The sequence below is a fragment of the Ammospiza caudacuta genome, chromosome 1 (assembly GCF_027887145.1).
Source record: "Ammospiza caudacuta isolate bAmmCau1 chromosome 1, bAmmCau1.pri, whole genome shotgun sequence".
Lineage (NCBI taxonomy): Eukaryota > Metazoa > Chordata > Aves > Passeriformes > Passerellidae > Ammospiza > Ammospiza caudacuta.
Window position 1 is genome coordinate 25,693,524 of NC_080593.1, and position 19,579 is coordinate 25,713,102.

General features: G+C 38.7%; 1 protein-coding gene across 4 annotated transcripts in view; it reads right to left on the reverse strand.

Moving 5' to 3' along the window:
• Positions 1 to 19,579, reverse strand: part of SLC25A13 (solute carrier family 25 member 13) — a 98,949-nt gene that overhangs the window by 36,605 nt on the left and 42,765 nt on the right. For all 4 annotated transcript variants that reach the window (XM_058800108.1, XM_058800125.1, XM_058800116.1 and 1 more), the window contains 7 exons: positions 12,194 to 12,333; positions 5,678 to 5,824; positions 3,998 to 4,136; positions 3,076 to 3,169; positions 2,819 to 2,903; positions 618 to 702; positions 7 to 165 (listed from right to left, as the gene is read on the reverse strand). In XM_058800108.1, coding sequence (XP_058656091.1) covers positions 7 to 165; positions 618 to 702; positions 2,819 to 2,903; positions 3,076 to 3,169; positions 3,998 to 4,136; positions 5,678 to 5,824; positions 12,194 to 12,333 — 849 coding nt within the window. The remainder of the gene's footprint in view (positions 1 to 6; positions 166 to 617; positions 703 to 2,818; positions 2,904 to 3,075; positions 3,170 to 3,997; positions 4,137 to 5,677; positions 5,825 to 12,193; positions 12,334 to 19,579) is intronic.

Genomic DNA, 19,579 nt, shown 5'->3' on the forward strand with positions numbered 1-19,579 from the left:
ACTTACCTCGATAAAGCCCAAAGAAACCTTCATAACGCAGCACTTTCTTGAAGCAATCAAAGCTGTTTTTGTACATTAGTTCTCCCACAAAAGAGCCTGTAGAACGCTGGTTTTGCATACGAGTTTTCACTAAATCAATTGGGTACACTGCAGTGGCTCCAACAGCTGCAAATAAAATACAAGCTATAAGAAAACATGACTTTGCATTTGCACTGACTGCAACTGTCATCTTTCACATTTACATCTAACATATCAGGTTGTTTTTATTTTTTCATAGTATGTTCTAGATACATTAAAATACCTCACACAGTTTTAACCAAATACACTTTCCAGTCCTACCTCATTATTAATTTAATTTTCCTGAAATATTTCTGGGGACAAATCAGATAGCGACACCACCTGGAAACTCCAACAGCTCATAAATTCCAAAATTCTTGTAGACATGATCCTTTCCCCTTCAATATTAGAGTCATCCCACCCCTTAGACACAGCTCCTAGGGAAAGTCTGAGAAGCCTTTAACACTTAAATGAGAGGCAGAAGGAGAAGAAGGGCAAAAGAAAAGAAGAAAAAACCCAAACAGTGAAGATGAATATTCTTTTGCTCAGCCATGACTAACCTCCAGCAACTGAACCAAGGGCAAACCTGTACGCTGATTCTGCAATCTGGATGAGAACAGGTCGAGACACATCGCCTGAAGCTTTCTGTCAAGGCAGGATTTAAAACACAAAGAAAGACAAGAAAAATAATCAAAACGTCTCATTTCCCAAGAGAACATTTCATGATCAGACAGATATAAGTATATGGATACCTGGAAAAAATTCCACAATACACTAGAGATTTTGTTCTCAATTATTATTTCTTTTCCACTGATCTCTAAGCGTCATATAAGGCACCCTCTTCAGAGTGGAATAGGAAAGAAAATAGATACTACAACAAAATTATACAAATCTAAAATCAATGGTCTAAATGAGGGCTTACATATTGCCTCTTCAGTCATTAATCTTCTACAGCTAAAAGCAACTCCAGCTTGGAATTTCTTTCTACTGTTGCCAAAACCAGGTACATCTATTACTTCCCAGGCTACGAAAACAAGTATGCAAGCATTCACACAGATTAGCTGAAGGAAAATAAGGTTCCATAAAGCATCCCCACAATTTCATTTTGCTCACAGTCTATGAGTGCTAGATTCAACTCAATGAAAAACAAATTTCAGAAGTGTTCCAGATTTAAAATCGCTATCTAATGAAGGACAATAATGAAGAAAACAAAAGTTCTGCAGAGGCATTAAATCTTTCATACTTACTAGCACTTTTTGCAATATGTTCTTTTTAGGATACTATAAGTAAAGCAACAAAATAAAAATATGTATACATTTTCCTGTGTTTACATTTTAGTTAATTCCAATATAGGTGGAGATGACCAGAAATAAATTAAAGATATCAATGTAGCTGAAAATCTTTTCAGTCTCAGCATCAAGCAGCTGACATTAAAAAGGAATTGGGTGGAAAAAAATTAAAAGGTGGGATGCATACACAGAAGAAATGGAAAGATTTAAGGATCATTGTTCATTGTCCTCACCTCTTGGAACAACATAAATCATGGTCGCAGAGACAGTGGCCCCAAAGAAAAAGTGAAGAAGCTGCTACTTTCATCTCACAGTTTTCTCTACCTTTTACTGCCACCTATTGTAACTTATGTTACTTGATATTCAGCCCAATGCAAATGCTTTTAACTCCTTTAGGAGTCTTCTAGGAATAGATGGTGAGCTTTTGGGAGCCAGCTCACTTGAATTCAGCCCAGCATCATTACCATTTAGTCAGTGCTTGAACAAACAGAAAACCACCACCCCAGATACTGTCTTGGAGGTGTGGTGGGGGTGTTCACATGTAGGGGAGGCAGGAGAAGAAAAAAGAGAAGAAAAAGAGACTCATGTGTACACACACACACACAGAGGCCTGGCTTATGGCCTGGTAGTCCTAAAAATGTAGCCTGGATCAACTCATTGTGGTCAAACTGGCGTCTCCGCACAGACCCAGAGCAGCAAAAAAGAAAACCAACAAAAAGCCCTTAGTCTCACAAGACACAAAGTTAAGACTGCCTTAAAATAGAGACAAACAGGAGGGTTAGTTTAAAATCTATCTATATAGAAACTTGTGTCAATGAAAATACAAAATATGATAATACGAAAACTAAAAGATAACTGGTTTGACATTTAAAGAAAACTCCTATTTCCTTTTGCCTCAAAATCAAAAAAAAAGTCCATTTGTGGTTATACCACTGAAAGTAAATATCCTTTAGGTTTTGGACATACTTTTACTGAAACTGTGATATTATTCTATACATAAGCTCTCCAATTTTGATATTCAGCAGAGCATAAAGCAAAGCAGAGAACACTGCAAAGCCAGGAACATGCATATGTGTTCAGAATAAGGGCTGCCATTTCATAGGCTAGATGCTGAATTTTAATTTTTTTCTCTTTTCCTCATTAAAAAGAACACAGAGCAACAGAATCACAAAACATAAACACCTTAATGAAGCATGCATCTAATATTTACTGACTGGCTAGATGACACTGCTATACATATTACCTTTCCAAAGTAAGTAACATTTGACCTGTTAAAATGGAGCCCAAGAGGAAGGGGCACAAAGAGATGGAGAGAACAGTTAAAAAATAAATTCTAACAAGATGTTACTCCTCACAGTTATTACAGAACACAAGAGAAAAGCAACTTAGATGACAACAACCGGAAGAGGTTGGCTGTCTATTTACCTGGCCCTGGAAACAAATGACAGCATCCTGCTGGCTTCTGTTCTTACCTGCCTCTGAGCCTCAGCCAGGTTGTAGGGCAACGTCCCTTCCTCCAGAGGAGCAATTCTCTCAATGTCAGCTAACGTCATGCGCCTGAGGAAATTAATTCACATTAGTGTTCACTTAGAGGTTGCTTTTCAGATCACTAAAAGTTACCTGCACGTGGGCCACTACACTACACTCTCTTGCTCCCCAACATCATCTCCCACTCCTTCCAAGAAAAAGAGAAGAGAAAAGAGAGGAGGATAGATAATTCTCCGCTTACCCTCGTGGCTCATAAAGATCTGCTAACTGAAACAAGATGTCAACTTCCATGGGTGTAACCTGACCAAATTTCTGGGCTGCCAGAACAAACTCCTCTGCAACAGAATAAAAATACAGAAAATTAAATGAAATCAAACCAGAAGAAATAATCCAGAGCACCCCAAAGTTGCACTATATTTCAGTATAAAGTAGAAGACGCTGGTTGGGGAGGGTGAAAGGGGAGTAAGTTACCCAACACAGAAATGCTCCTGTCACTACATAAATGTGTGCTTTAAATGGTCTGTCCTTCATGCAAGTAAGTACAACTCTCTGGTCTTAAAGCTTAGTACTACCAGCAGGATTTAGGATATTTGACATACGGTATCAATCAGCTGCAGGTCAGAGGGAAAAATATAAAATAAAAAGCAAACAAAGAAAAACCCCCAAAACAGGAGTCAAGAGATGTGGAACTTTTCATGCATAGTCCCAGGAGGCCACATTAATGAAACTCTGGTGTTGCACAGGGAATTCTCTATAAAAGTGGTTAGATATAGCAGATAACATCTTGTTCCAAGCTTGTAGATCAGCTTACTGTGCCGCCAATACAAGTTTATGGAATTCTTCAACTACCCTTGAAGGTCACTTTAATAGGCTGCCAATTTGGCAGGAGTCCTAGGAAGTTTTTTAAACTTTTAAATATCTTTACATACTTTCCTCACCCTGCCCCCACCACCAGTTTACTAGGACCTTTTTCTGATTGAAACAAAATGAAAAAGCTGGAGGGTGCACTGTGACAGGACTGCACAAAACTGAGTGGCAAACCAAGGAGTGGTAACAAGGCAGGCTTCCCCCCTGCCCCCACTGATTTAAAAGCATACAGATGAGGTCTTTCCCTCCATTCAAATACCCAAGGAAACTTCCAGACTGCAAATATTTCTACCAACCTTTAGTGACTTCCACATCTTTTCTATTTCCAGCCAGAGTACTGTAGATCTTTCTAATGAGCTCCATGTTGTTAAGGAGAGAATTAAATCCATTAAAATAGGAAAAGCTGACCTGATGGGAAGTGGTACCTCCAGCAGCCTAGAGACAGTAAAAGAGGAAAAGAGAACAGAGATTGTTACAAGACTAAAAAAAACTTGAAATGAAAGTTTTCAAACAATGTTCTTTTACAAGAGTGACAGCAACACAGGCTTGCTTTTTCAAAAAACCTTCAAAATAAAGAACTTTAAACTACGAAAGATTCTTATGTTACTGAAACTAATCATGACCAGAATATAAAACTCTCCCCACCCTACAAACCTAAACAAATACATATGCAGGATTATAACAACATAACCAGTAGTAATTTACAAAGTTCAAGTTTCAGTCCTGCTTCAGTTGGAAATGTTTCATAAGTCGGCTTATTTCTAGTAATGAGGAAATCTACTTCTACATGTAAAGCATATTACTATATAGAAAATTTCAACAAAACCAAAACATATTCTGAAAAAGGTCAATTGAAACCTTTAAATTCACAGGCATTTCAAGTCATGGAAAACCAGCAGTAAGCTCTCAGGCTTATATCAGGCAGTTAAACATAATGGGAACAATAAGGTTTGAACAGTTACTCATTTTCAAATGAGAACTGAGACTAAACCTTTGTCTTAAAGTGGTGATGGGTCTGCACACAGAAAAAAATATTGGATCAATTCACTATTTAAATTATAAGATCAATGATCAAGCAAATTTCTGAAAAAAATATGCATAAGCTTGCCAAATTTTAACTGACATTGAGGGATAATCAAAAATCATACCTGATGTTTTATGACAGAGCATATGACACAGGAAAGCTGGTAACAAGATTGTGAGAGAGCCAAAAGAAAAGTATCAAGTCTCACTGTCAGTTCCTAAATCTTCTGGCTATGCTTTTTGCTGCATGCATCTTCTAATATTCTGGTAAGAGTTTGCACTACGCATCACTTCACAATTGCAAGTGAAGTGATGACATCTCTTCCTTGCAAGTCAAAGCAGAACAGACCTTTAAGCAGATCTTCAAACCTGAATATGGCCAAATTTTGGATTACTTGGAATGTGCTGCTACAAGTTCACAAAATTATAAACTGTGGTCAAAACCAAATGTACCTCTTTTCTTTATGCACTCCAAACTGAGACAAAATATACAGTCAAGTGTAAAAACTATCGGTCAAGATACAGTGAATGTCATTGGCTGATGTTCCAATTCATACATTGTCCCCGGTACTTGCAAATCACACTCAGGAGCTTAGAATTTACATTACAAAGCAAGTTCTTTGAGGATGATATCCTAAGTGGGATGTAATGGCATTCAAAAATATTTGACACAGTCTGCTGTGATGGAATGGCTGGAAAAAGGCAAACTCAACATTTGTAGGCCATTACTAAGGTCCATCTACATACTTTGTCTTTTGTCTCTGAAACAAGGCCCTTGAGGATATTTATTCAGCAATCAGGGTTAATTTTCATATGTGTAGATAAGAACTGCTAGACTTCAAAACATGCAATCTCAGGCTGGACTATGTGTTGTGTAGTAGTCAAGGCTAATAAGAAAAGGAATTTCACATCTGTATCCCAGGTCTGCCAGCTGGGATACCAGAACTACTCACAGCTACTAGACATTCTTCTACGAATGGTGTCAGCATGTGTGGCCGGATGGTGACCATAATGTCCCTGAAGTCCATGGCTGTCACTCTTCCAGACTGAGCATTGTCTCTCTGTACAAAGGCTTGTTTTGCATGTTCTAATTGTATCTCCTGAAAATATATGGGGGGAAAAAAAGGCAGTTAGGTTCAAAATAATCACCTTAACAGTTACATTTAATATAAGTAATGCATACCTGACAAAACACAACTACATGTAACCGAATTTTAATTGGCTGTTATATGTATGTTTTATGTAAATTTCAGCCTTTTCTCTTCAGCCTTTCCTATGGTCTCTATCACTGACCTCAGCATCTAGGACAACATCATGATTTCTTTGCTGTCTGGACATTATGTCATGCAATTAATTTAACTGAGAAATGGAGAACACATACCAGCACACCAGTGCAAGTAATCTCCCACTATGAACATTAAAGTTTTCCATGATGTGCATTACCCAGTTTATTGCATGTGTCACAGCAGGTCAAAATACTTTCTGTAAAAGCACTCATTACTCCCTGAACAAGGACAATGAAATCATCAGAGATTTCCATGTAGACACCTACTAATCTGGAAAGGATTCCCTCAAAGAGCATCCTCACTTAAAGTTGTCTGCAAAAGACACCAGCAGTTTAATTTAGAACTCCTTGTCTCATGACTGATTAAATATCAGTTCTCAGTATTTCAGTAGTAGTAACAGGCATAAATATTATCTGATACAACCACCTGATAATCTCATTTCGTGATTCAAATCTCCTTCTGAAAGAAAAGAGAAAAAAAGTATATAATCTCTCAAAGTTGTATCTTCTCCTACTGTGACCTTCACCCTTTCTTCTTAAATGACTGTTAGACTACTTTATTTTTTTGTCACTTAAAAGGAATAATCCTGCACAGATAATAGCTGGATATTACATATGAATTTTTGTTCAGTTCTACAGGTTTGTAAAAAAAACCCAAAAAATTCTGGTGATGTAATTAGACTTCCCAACCTGTAATTTTTAGCTGAATGGAGGAATACAAATCATTGCCACGTATCCCCTTTAAGTTTCAAGGATTATACAAACTTCTTCACTGGAAAAACTGATTAGTCAACAATACGGAGCAAGTCTAGCAGTGGACCATGGCACTATCCAGCTATTTCCATTATATTTGCAAATTTGTGCCTCAAAATACATACTAATACAAGACTCGAGCTAGTCAAGAGTCACCATCATGAAGTATCCACAGTATATATGATTTCCAAAAGTTGATATTTGTCTCACAGCAGCATCCAAGGAAATAAAGAGTGAAAGGTGAAAGGCAAATTCAGATGGAGTAGGATCAGACCTGCCAGAGGCCTACACATGCCACCCCTCTCTCCTTCTATTCACTCAGTTCACACTGCCACTCAAACCATGCTTGTATTTTTATTTCAGCCTTCTGACTTTGCCAATTTTGTTCTTAGTTACTAATTACAGCAATGTACCCTGTATGATGAAAACCTCCTAATATATTAGGCAGAGGGAAGAAAGGGGTGAGGGGGAAAAGACTGATCAATGTTTCACTCCAGAATTAATCTGAAATTTCTTATTTTGATGGGAAACGCTTGTGGGGGTTATAATTTGAAGTGGTACAATTTCAGTTCAGCCACATTTTCTTTACATTACAGACCTCTATGTTGAAGTGTAACAATTCAGCAATAATACTCACTCTGGCTGGATGCAGCCACACAAGTTCTTACTGCACTCCAATTGAGACTACAATTTCAACAGAAATTTGGAAGGAAGCAATTTTGGAAGGTTTATGGTGAGATGAGCACAAAAACACAAAAAGACTTCATCAGTTTGAGGCAGAAAACTGCTTGGAGGCAGAGAGCTCTGTAGAGGAGTTAAGTATAATAAAGCCTGTATCCTAAACACTCATCACCTAGCAGGTAGAAACGTATGAACAAATGAACAAAAATGTTTGTCATTAAATGGAAGCACCACCATAGAAAAAAATCAATTGCATTTAGCAGAAGGATTACATGGGAAACAGTGCATGTTGCTTTCGTCTCCTTCCTTCATTCAATTTGTTTTAACCACTGAAACTCCTGGCAGAGTTTTGTTGGAAGAATCCAGCACTAAAACACAGTAAAAAAACCTGGACACCACTTGCAGAAGTCCAATCTGTTCCTGTCCCTGCACACCCATCAGTGAATCTGGAGGTATTGTACCATTGGAGTGACCTTGGGTGACAGTGATGTCTCAGCCACAGAACAGAGCAGGGCTCATGCTCCAGAGAGGTGCATCAAGTGCATGTTTCTTGTCATCCCCCAGCTGACTGCAAAAAGCCTGCTGGTGCTACAGCTGAGAACAAGCCAAAACACCCCATCCTCTCCTGGCAAATGTGAGTCGTTCCAATTTTCCTGGTAAACTGGAAGCCACTGGAGAGAATTATCCCACTTGTTTAAACACATTGTCAAGGTCTTGGTGCTGCCCCTCCTTGTCAGCCAGAAAAGAGTCATTTAGCTGTAGACAGACAGCAAGACAAAACTCTGAATGGGATGATGCCAGTCTTCTGAAACTCCTTATTCCCACCTCCTCCCTAGTTCAGAAACTAAGTTCCAGTTCAAAATGGTTTATGCATACTGCACACAGATAAAGAAGACTGACCTCAGGAAGGCAGAGACTTTTTAGGCTATGGTTATTTTGAGCAGTGCTACACATTATCCAGTTACACCAAGAAGAAAGAAGCACAGGGATCCTCAGCCACATGACATTTCCAAGCCATGACCACGGATGGCAGCAGTATGGCACACAAGAACATGCAGACAATCACATGGTAACACACAATCCCTGCTGTCACAAACAAACCAGACATTTCTAATCACTGCACAATGCCATCAATGCAATAAACTCCTTGAAGTGTTTACCCCAAAAGGCTATCCATACCTGCAGCCTCCATGCCTGAAAGTTGAGATTACTCACAGCAAAACCATGTTTCAAAAAGAGCTCACTAGCTACTGGCAATTTATCAGGAAATTCTTGATCAGATGTTGTAACATATGTTGTGTATATGCAGCTAATATAAAAATATCACCTTAAAAATAAACTGAAAAACAATAAAGCAAAGCTGTTGTCTTCAGAGATGCTATCTGACTTAAAATGATTTTATTTTATTTATACTTATAAATTTTATTTCTGTCCCATATTATTTTACCTAGACAGACTCAGATTTAAAGAACTACAATCGTCATTACTTTGAAATACAAATTACACATCCTAAAGAACCTTTTCCAACTAGACTTTCTGTAAACTTAGATATACATCCAAAACAAGCATCTTCCTTGATGCTGGAAGTCCAGAATTCCCCCAGGTAGCATAAGACTCTGTGAAAAATTAATTCATACATCATGGCAGGCATGCTGGCACCAGAATTCTAATGAAATTATTTCCTACCTAGAGATTTTACCTCAGCTTTCACTTATAGCTCATTAAAAGCTTCTTTACCTTCCACTTAGATAAAATTTTATGTTTGCATTCCATCCCAATGGATCTACAAGTCACCAGATACAACACAATCTTTGCCACTGGAGTAGATCCCAAGGTTCAATTATAGAGAATACCAATTCAACTAATATTCTGGGCGTAAATAAATTCCCAGACAATGCAGAAATGGTTTTACCAGGCCCACATATAAGCATATGTTAAAATTAATTGTGTGAAATAGATTTTACATGCTGAGAAAGGGGCTGATGTTGCTCTTCATAAGGCAGACTTGCCACTATGATGGAACAGGATCATATCCAAACAGATACATATGAATGATATATAGTATAGATAGATGAGCTAATTTTAAGCTAGCAAATAAGCTGGGTAAAATAACACACCTTGAGCTTTAGGTTGATGCAAATAGATTGTTAACTGCATTAAAGCCAAGGAGTTTGGAGGCTATACTTTAAGGCATCTCTCTTATTGCAGACAGAAGAAGTGCTGGAAGAATATAAATATTCAGAATCCCATATAAACACTTCATATTTAAAGCCACAAGAGATCCATCTTGTGCATGGATAAAACACACTAATGTTATTTTCCAACTACCTTGAGCTTTGCCAGAAGTGATGATTAGTCCAAATGCTTCAACAGATAATGATCATGGAACAAGTTTATGTGACATAATAGGACCCAATGTAAAGGAATGAATCTAGCTAGATTATTCCATTAAAAGTTGCAAATTGCATTGTACTTACAAAGCAGTACCTGAAGCGCCTTACAGAACCATCTGGTCCATGTTAAGGGCAATGTAAAGTGCATTCACACATCAGGAATGCAGAAAGGTAATTTGGTATCCACTGTGGTCTCCTGCTGTCTAAGGTCCAAGGTCTAGACATCAGACTAAAAAGACTGACTCATGCACAGGCAGAATGTCAGAAGGAAAAGCTGAATACCAAAGGTTACAAAGCTTAAAGGAAGATTTCCACGCCTGTGAGCAGTAACTCTCCACTTTGTGCCGAGAGCTATTTCTGTGCCCAAACTTCAGTGTCTGTAATACAACGCTGCAAGGCAAGAATCAGCAGGGAAACTTTTGTGATTCAAGGATTTACAGTTCTAGAAAGTGGGTAAACAGATGTGCCCAATTACTGTGACTGACTGAGCATCCTAATAGATTGTACTGGTAATAGGCAGCTTCAGCAATTAATTTATTTGAAAATCGGTGCTGCCTGCACCAATGCTGAGAGCATCTTTATTAGCAGCATTAGAACTTTTCCGGAGTGCCTCTCACCTCTCTGGAGACACCCAGAATTGTCATCCTTATTCTCCTGTGTTATGCTCTGACCTATATGGATCATCACCAAAAGGGCTGGCTGGTTCATTAGGACCACTGATACCTTCCAGCACAACCAATTATCCCCACAGTATCATCCCGTCTAAGTAAAGTCCTTTCAAGTACGAGAAACATCCCTCCACAAGATGAGAAGAAAGCCTAATAGTTGGGACTAATCTCCAAAGTTAGAAAACTCCTCCCTCAGTGCTTGCTTTTCCTAATAAAGTTTAAAACATAAAAGAACCCAAAGATAGAACCTAAATATTCCAAATACCTAGCCTTATCATTGCAAGCTCTTTTAGGTCTGTGACTCTAAACTCTCTTAACCTCTCTCAACAACCCTTGCACACACATATTTTTGGGGTTTTTTTTTAATAGTTAGCAAGTGTTGCATTTTTATTCTGAGTTTTTCTACAGGTTTTCCTCATATCTTTAAGCAAACAGATCAAGCAAACAGGACTGGTATTTTTTTAAAACTGACTTTAAATCACCAAAATCAAGATACATTTCCGAGTCTTATTCTGTAGCTGGAAGGAGATACCAGAACACGTTGCCAGAGGCATTTTTTCCTAATCAAGCAGCACATTTGCTTTTTCATTCAAAAGAGGTTCTGATTCCTATTTCTGTCACAAAACTGGTTTATGTCTTAGCTACTTAGGAGTTACAATAGTCAATACAAAGCCTAAGGGAATATGATTTAATCATGTGATACCTGACATCCTCTTCATACAAAGTTAATTAGGCTCTGTTCTACAAAGTCAATTTGAAACATTTGTCTCAATAGCATTATCTTAATTATTCCTCATCAAAATGATACCACCTCCTACTGTGAACTAACATACTTGTGTAAACAAGAAAAAAAGAAACCTGGCAGTCTTGAAGCAGGTTCCCATTTTAAAATTCTCTAGTGTAAATACTAATACAGGCATTAAGTATTCAGGAGGAATACAAATAAGAAACTCAGGTGTTTCACCTCTTTTCCTACTGAAGATTATTTTTAATAGTACTGCTGAAATACAGATAATAGGGGGGTTTTTTATTAGCATATTTTACTTCCTGTAACAAAGTACCCGAAAGTACAAACAGACGAGAATTCCTTGCAAAAAGTAGCATTTTATTCTTTATATGCTACAAGCAAATTTTTTCTCTCTAAGATAAGCTTAATTCAAAAAAGATCAAAAGTAAAGTGTATGGAAATTACTTTTAACAAATGTTACTGCCTATCAGCTCTGAATTAAATATATGTTTGGCAAACATGCTGTTCACAGACAGAAATACTTCTTAATATGAGTCTGGCAAGTTGAGTCCAAAATGTTCAATATTGTTATTTAACATTCTTTGACTAGTAGATTTAAAAATACAGGAGATTTTCAGACATCAAAGTCTATGTTTTTAATTTCATGTCTGTATCTACACAACAGTGTAGAAAAAAAACACCTTCTGCATACAGGTGTATGTTTCTGCATACAGGTGCAAAAACAAAGGAAAAGGAAAAAAAACCAGCCTGAATCAGAAGTTTTACCAATAGCATATCCTATTTATCAACATACTATACAAGTCCAGCACTCTGATTGTAAAAGCCTACACTTGGTATGTATTTCAACTTTGCTACCAGCATGATATTTGGCAAGTCTGCAAATACTTTGATTCTTGCTTCCTTCCCATTACTCTTGACAAGCCATACTGTATTAGACCCACCAGTAAAAACTGAGTGAACTCGGCGTAGGTTAGGTGTCTTTTTCTATCCTTTCCAAAATGCAGCTGTACGAACTCAGAATTCCAGTTAAAAGGAATGTGCTGATGAATCGTGGTCTGGCCAAAAACTTGTTTGGCATCCTCTGGGAAGAAAAGAAAAGTGTTCATTTAGTAATAAAATAAAATAACAACAGAGACAAACATATAAACAAATATGATATTTTATAACAGGAAAGCAATATTGTTCATATAAATTAGTAACACATTGTAAAGCAAACCTAATGTTTTTTGTTTACCCAAATCATCACCCTCACAAATAGTTCCTGAATAATACTTTTACTTGTGAAGTTTTATATGCACAGCATTTATTTAAAAGGAGCTCAGATATTTCAAGTTCAAGCAAGGGAAAATTAAAATTAAAAGACAATTTATAAAAAGATTATTAAAGCTAGCTAATTTTCAGCATAATCTTTTCAAGCTGCTAACAATGTCAGTTTTGTATCACTATAATTCATGCTTTTATATTTTTCCCAGAGCTCACCACATTCAAACAAATCAACTGCAAAAATACCATTATTCCAAGATCCAGTTTTCTGGAGTTACTTATGGAGCACTGACAAGCAGGCCAGGGGATGGGGGGAGACATGGTAAGCAGGAATAAAAACTTACTGCCAGCACTATACAGATTTTAAACCTAAATCTCTTCTACAAAGAGGGGGGCACTGTGACAAGTATGATCACACCTAAATACAAGCTTCATATTTAGTAGTCACAACTGGGCAACTGTTTACTACACCCTTGGCAGACTGGTAACACACAGCCGTTTCTGTGAAAAAGCAACTATTTGATACACAATCAGTAGTAAGGACCACATGTTTCTGCAACTAGACAGTGTATACTGTAAGTAATGAAAACAGCAGAGAGATCTGAGCAAGTATTTGTCTCAAAGGACAGAGCCCACTTCAATATGATAGTTTTGTCTCAGCCAAAAAAATAGGGCAGAGAAATCCTCTGAAGACAAGCTCAAGGCCAGAGGTTCCCAGCTGCTCTGTGCTCTCCTAATTGCTGTATGACTCTTCCAGCAATGCAAGCCAAGAGCCAGTTCTTGTCTCCTGTGAGCTCCTTTGAGCATGGAGAGATGGTTCCCAGGAGTCACTCCCTACCCACAGGCTGGGCCAGGAGCTGGTCTGCTCCCTTCACGCTTTGTGGAATAAAGACCAGGAGTGCAAACCACGAGCTCCTGTCTGTCTCTGCAAGCAGCAGAGCTGTAAGCCAGTTCCCAAGCACGGCTGGTGCCTGGGGTTGAGGAAATCAGCACAGCTTAGTGCTTGCCTGTGTTCAGAACAAGCTGGGAATCACCCCACTGGAGCCAGCCTCTGCCTGCCAGGCAGGACTGGGAGCCACCTTCCACTCCATTCCAGTGCCACAAGCAAAGGTGGGAGCTGACTCCTTGGGGCAATGAGGTTGTGTCTCCTGTGCATGCTGAGTTCTGGCTTCTGGTTCAGTCCATGCCAGGCAGGCACAGCAGCTCTCTTGACTTGGGGAAATATAGCCAGGGTGGAATCCCCTCTATTAGGCAAGGAAGCAGGTAAAAGTGAGTGAAGTGGCACAGCTGAGAGCCAGGAAGATGTCAAGAAGAGCCCAAGTAAAAGAAGAATAAAGACACAGGAAAAAAAACAGTCACAAAGAGATGAAAGGGGCATGTGTCCTGCTGCACTGACCCAAAAGCCCTGCACATGGTATTACCCACAAGAACAGCTTGTTCTAAAGCAAGAAGGCTTCAGTGATAGAGCAGAAATGAAACTGCAGACCTCTTCCTGTCTCACAAACTAGTCTGTAGTTTCAGCTTTAAAAACACAGCACTCACTGATCCCAGGAAATCAGCGGTGAAAGAGCAAGTTGGATTTAACCTACAAATAGAAAGACTAACCCCAGTTAACCTCAAATTCATGAAATTCATAACTCCAAGTCCTAATGTCCTATGAGAATTTTCTCCAAGCAAAGTCAGTGCCCCCAGGACAGCCCCATTGTTCATTCATGTCTTAAGCTCCATCACAGCCAGCTTGGATCTTGTCTGCCAGCATTCTCCCAGAGCAAAATTCTACTCTCAAAGCAGTGGGAGAGAAATCTATTGGTTCAGGGTGAGGTCCTATCCCTCTACTTGAAGCCTTTCATTTAGGGTGCTTCCTACTGACACAGATCAAGGCACCTTGCCACATATCACTGGAGATCACATTTATAAAGTTCCTGCTTTCTGCCAGACTTTCTTCAAAGAAGGCAACCGGCATGAAAAAGACAGCTTGTCCTGCCTGCATACAAGAGGAAATAAAGGTTGTCTCTTTCTGGCAGTGACCACTGCTTTTCCAGAGAAATAAAAACATTCACAGAGAAATCAGATGTTCACCTGCTTCCTCTTTCCCTCTCATCCCATCTCCAAAATTCCCCCAGAGCAAGCCACTGATATTTTGTGGATGAGATTAGGAACAAATAATCATTTACCAAAAGCTGTGGCAGGACTCCAGACTTGCCTTTGTCAAAGAAAAAAGGTGTATTCTTACCTGATGCAAGGTAAGAGATACCAGAAACTTAGCTAGTATAAAATGTGTCTCAATTGGTTTTGAAGGGGCAAAGCTCCATGCAATTCTTACTTCTAATTTTTAACATAAGAAAGTTGCACAGTCTCCTTTAAATATGCCCTTGTACTTTTATTTTAATTTATTATCATGCATAAGCCACCTTGAAGGAACAATGTGTCCTGCTCCCACAGCTATGTGTCCTGTAAACCCTCCTTGGCTGGAGCCCAAAATTAAAATTCCATCTCAAGAAAATGAAACATAGAATCATAGAATGGTTTGGGTTGAAAGAGACCTTAAAGATCATCTAGCTTCAACTGCCCTGCCATGGGCAGGGACACCCTTCACTAGACCATGTTTCTCAAAGCCTCATCCAATCTGGCCTTGAACAATTCCAGGGATGGGGCATCCACAGCTTCTCTGGGCAACCTGTTACACTGTTTCACCATCCTCACAGTAAAGAATTTCTTCAATATTAGTAACCTAAGCCTACTCTCTTTCAGTTTAAAAGCATTCTCCCTTTCCCTATCTCATAGGCTCCCTTTGGGTACTGGAAGGCTGCAATTAGGTCACCCCAAAGCCTTCTCTCCTTCAGGCTGAACAACCCCAATTCTCTCCACTTTCCCTTAAATCATGGGTTTCCTCCTCTGGAGTTGCTCCAACGGGTCCATGTCCTTCCCGTACTGGGGACCCCGAGCTGGATGCAGTGTTCCAGGTGGAGTCTCACCAGAGCACAGTAGAGGGGCAGCACCTCCTCCCTCACCCTGGCGGACATGGACATGCTGCCTTTGATGCAGCCCAGGACACCTCTGTGTCTGGACTGCAGGGGCACATGACCAAGACATGCCCAAACGTCAGGAAATGAAAAGAATGGTAACTTCAGACTAAATACAATGTTTAATTATTGGCATTACAAAAGGTAAAGGAACGCACAGCAATGAAAGTGAAAACCTCATCAAGCCAATTTGGAATATAATAAGGTCTCTATCCAGACCATTTGCATTCCCTTGGCTGTTTTAGAGATTAAAGGCCACAAGGATGTCTCAGAAGTTCATGTAAGTACAAGTATCACTCTAAACATTCCAAGTTAAAGATGTGCACTTAATTTTTCCTATGACCTGGAAAACACAGACTACCACATCAGTGAAGATACAGTAAGAGAATCCACACAACTTGATCTTTTCACAATCATACTGTATATTGATGTCAATATGACTTGGCAACTACTACCAGAGGCTTTTCTGACAGAATGCATGTTGGATTATACAGTGCAGGCAGCTGACTGGAAAATTGCCTACTGTGCTTCTACTGATTCTTTGATGGCATGAGACGTGGTATCCTCTTTGCCACTGCTTTTTTATTCATACCCCATACTTCCTTTTTGCAACCATTTGTGGTGCACAAACTCCTTTACCCAGCCTTCTTCTTCTTCCATTGCTAGGTCTCATTACCCATTCATCTACCACATCACTGACTCAAGTCTCATCTCTAGGCAGATTGCCCAATTCAGATATTAAAAACCATTCATACTACACCAAAAAATGGAAGCGTTTTAGCTTCTGATTTAACCATCAAAATGTATCCAATTATGTACCAGAGCTCACTCCAAGTTGCTGTTCAGTTCTAACAGTGTCATCTCCTAATCATCTAAATCCAGTATTAAAACAAAAAATGGACAATGAAAAAAATGTAGTTTTGCATTAAACCTGCAGTTGGAAGTTCCACAGCTATCCACAAGTCACTTAACTAAATACAGCAAAACACAGAAAAGCTGAGGTGTGCCTCAGTAGCTAGGAGTTATGATGTCTGCTTAGACTTTTTTTTTAAAGGAATCTGTTTCAGAGCTAGACAGTAATTTGTAATGGAAAGGACATCTGGATTTCATGGAGTCCAGTCAAAGAAAGTCCAACCAGAAGAGGTTGCTCAGGGCCATGGCCAGATGAGGTTTGAACAGCCCCTCATGAATTTCTGACTCAGGATAAGGGAACATTGAAATCCCAGAGGGTCATAATCAGTGGTACAGGGTCTAGTTGGAGGCCTGTCACCAGTGGCATTCCACAAGGTACAAGACTGGCCCCAGTACTGCTCAGTCAGCAAGTTCCACCTGAACATGAGGATGAAAAACTTCATTGTTGAGGTGTCTGAGCACTGAAGCAGATTGCCCAGAGAGGCTGTGGAGTCTCCCTCATGGGAATTACTCAAAAACCATCTGGACACAATCCTGTGCCATGTGCTCTGGGATGACCCTGCTTGAGCAGGAAGGTTAGAGCAGATGATCCACTGCGGTGCCTTCCAACCTGACCCACGCTGTCATTCTGTGAACAACTCCAACAACAGAGATTCCACAGCTTCTCTGGGCAACTGTGCTTTGATCCTGAACAAGTATTTAACCAAAATATGCGATAAATGGAAGCTTTAAAATTCAGTTCAGAACACTGTTTAATTGCTTCATTTCTAAAAAAAGCAAAATGTTAAGGCTTCCATGTCAAGAGCCACAACAGCACAAAATCAATCTAGAGCTAGCAAAAGATACAATTTGTGTGTTTGCTTTGCTTGAACCAGAGCTGTAAGAAAGCAAAATAAGCAACAGGTTGAAGTCATTTTCAGAAATCCATGCTGTCACTTTTATCCATCTTTTAAAAAATTCAACTCTGAAACTCAATTTTAAAATAAATTGCAAGGTTCTAAAACAAATAATTGTTTGTCTCTCCACAGTCTCTAACTAAAAAATAGCAGCCTTGCCATTCATTTCTGATCACTGCATGAAAGAGTTGGTTTATTTTCCCTCCAGGTGATCTGCCTGCTGATTTACAGTGGGGGTTTTTGGTCCCTTAATTCCTGGGAACCTTCTTCTCTGCACTGTACTGATGTATATGTTTAAACGCTTATTGCACAAACAAGCATGCTGCATTCACATTGTCATTCCTGTTATTCCATTCCATTTTCATTCCTATGACATTCCATGTCCTGTGATTAAGAAGTAAAATAGAAATAAAGCATGCTTTGGAATTACTACAGATGCACTTGACACAGCAAGGAGCACCAATATTCTCCAAATGAAATTTGGACTTACAAATTTTAGGTTTTAAAAGGAAAACTCTGAAAGTCATTATTCCACTGTATTTTGTGTCTAAGGAAAGCCACTTAACAGAACAAGCTACTAAAATCTTTACTGGGTATAGTCCATAAGTATCTGAATACCTGACATATTAAATCTGAAATTCTTTCAAACTATTTATTTTGAAAGTATATTTTTTAGATGTAGACAGAATCAACACCTCTTTATTTTTACACCAGCAGGGACTAATTTCACTGTAGCTGTCCAGCAATAAAAAAATTTACTTCAGAATTCACATCTTTGTTTGCTACAGCAATTTAATATATGAACCAAAGTGATAAAAGCAAACTCCTGGCTCAAGAAATAACCATGAACTTTACACTTTACTTTCCAGCATAGACTTGAAAGCTTTATATCTTTAACAGCTATTTTACTTAGATAGATGATATTTTAAAAAAAAATCACTTTCTTGCAAAGCCTTAACACACATTTTCCCTCACTTAAATACTTCAATTTCAAACACACCACAAAATGTACTCCCACAACAGTACTGTATTAGTATAAAACTATTTTAGTTCAATTAAAATGTCTAACTATCTACCCTCAAACCTATCTAAACTGTAATTTTCACTTTGAGCACTTCCAGCATATTCTCAGTTTTGTTTTCTTTTATCAGCTTCTTAAATCAGGTCCTGAATTCCAAATGTTAGGGAAATACAGTCATTAACTGCTAGGTAACAGCAGATTTTCCAATTTAGAAAACTAAATTACACACACCACAAAAATATGTGTATTTTGCTACCTGAAGTTTCATATTAAAATCTGTAATAACAAAACACTTTTCTGGCTCCTAGAACTTGCTGAAGTTTCTACTTTCTAATCTGCAATTCCAGGCCAGTTTGAAAATGGGATAGGGAAAAATCTTAATAAAAAACAAGCTTGAAGTGATATACAGCTCCTGACATGGTTTAAAATATGTTCTGGTGTAGAAGCTTTTGGTGCCTCCCCAAGTGCTGCCTAGTAATCATGTTGGAGTTTACATGATATACAGATGGCAGACCCTCAGCTTACCAAAGAGTTACTCTGTTAACTGAAGAGTGACCTCATACAGTTGAACCTGACTCTCAAATTGGCGTGTTCCCACCTTTCCCACACCAATTTTTTTTTCTTTTTAAGTAGCATGAAGTAGCAGCAGAAAGCACAATATTTTAGCCATCTGAGCATGTAGTATTCTTGAACTACCCCACCTATTGGAAGTGCTCTCTGTTACCTCTATCTTTTAAAATTGGAGCCATTATAGTCAATTGTGCAAATCTATGGTTGGTCGTCCGTAAAAAGAGGATTTTTAACTCACTGAACTGGAACATCTTCCAAGCAGTTCTTCAGATCTCTGACAAGATACCATACAGCACACACATGCCAATCTGATATTCCCATACATCTACGTTCAGTTGTTCAAAAAAACACTCATTTATCACTTGGAAAGTTTCAAAAATCAGGGTAGTTCTTTTTGTAATAAAACCTAATCATTAAAGAGGTGCAATAAAGGTCCACATATATAAAAAAATGGATGTTTTTTCACCTCCAGATGACATACCAGCATCTGGAGCCCATCAATGAGAAGCAAAAATCTTATGATACTTGTTGATACTTGTTAGGAAATGCATTTGTTAACTTGGCACACCCTCAGGCGTTAAAAAAGACTGTAGTGTGACAGCCCCACTGGAGTGCCAGCATCCTCAGAGGCAGCCACAGCAG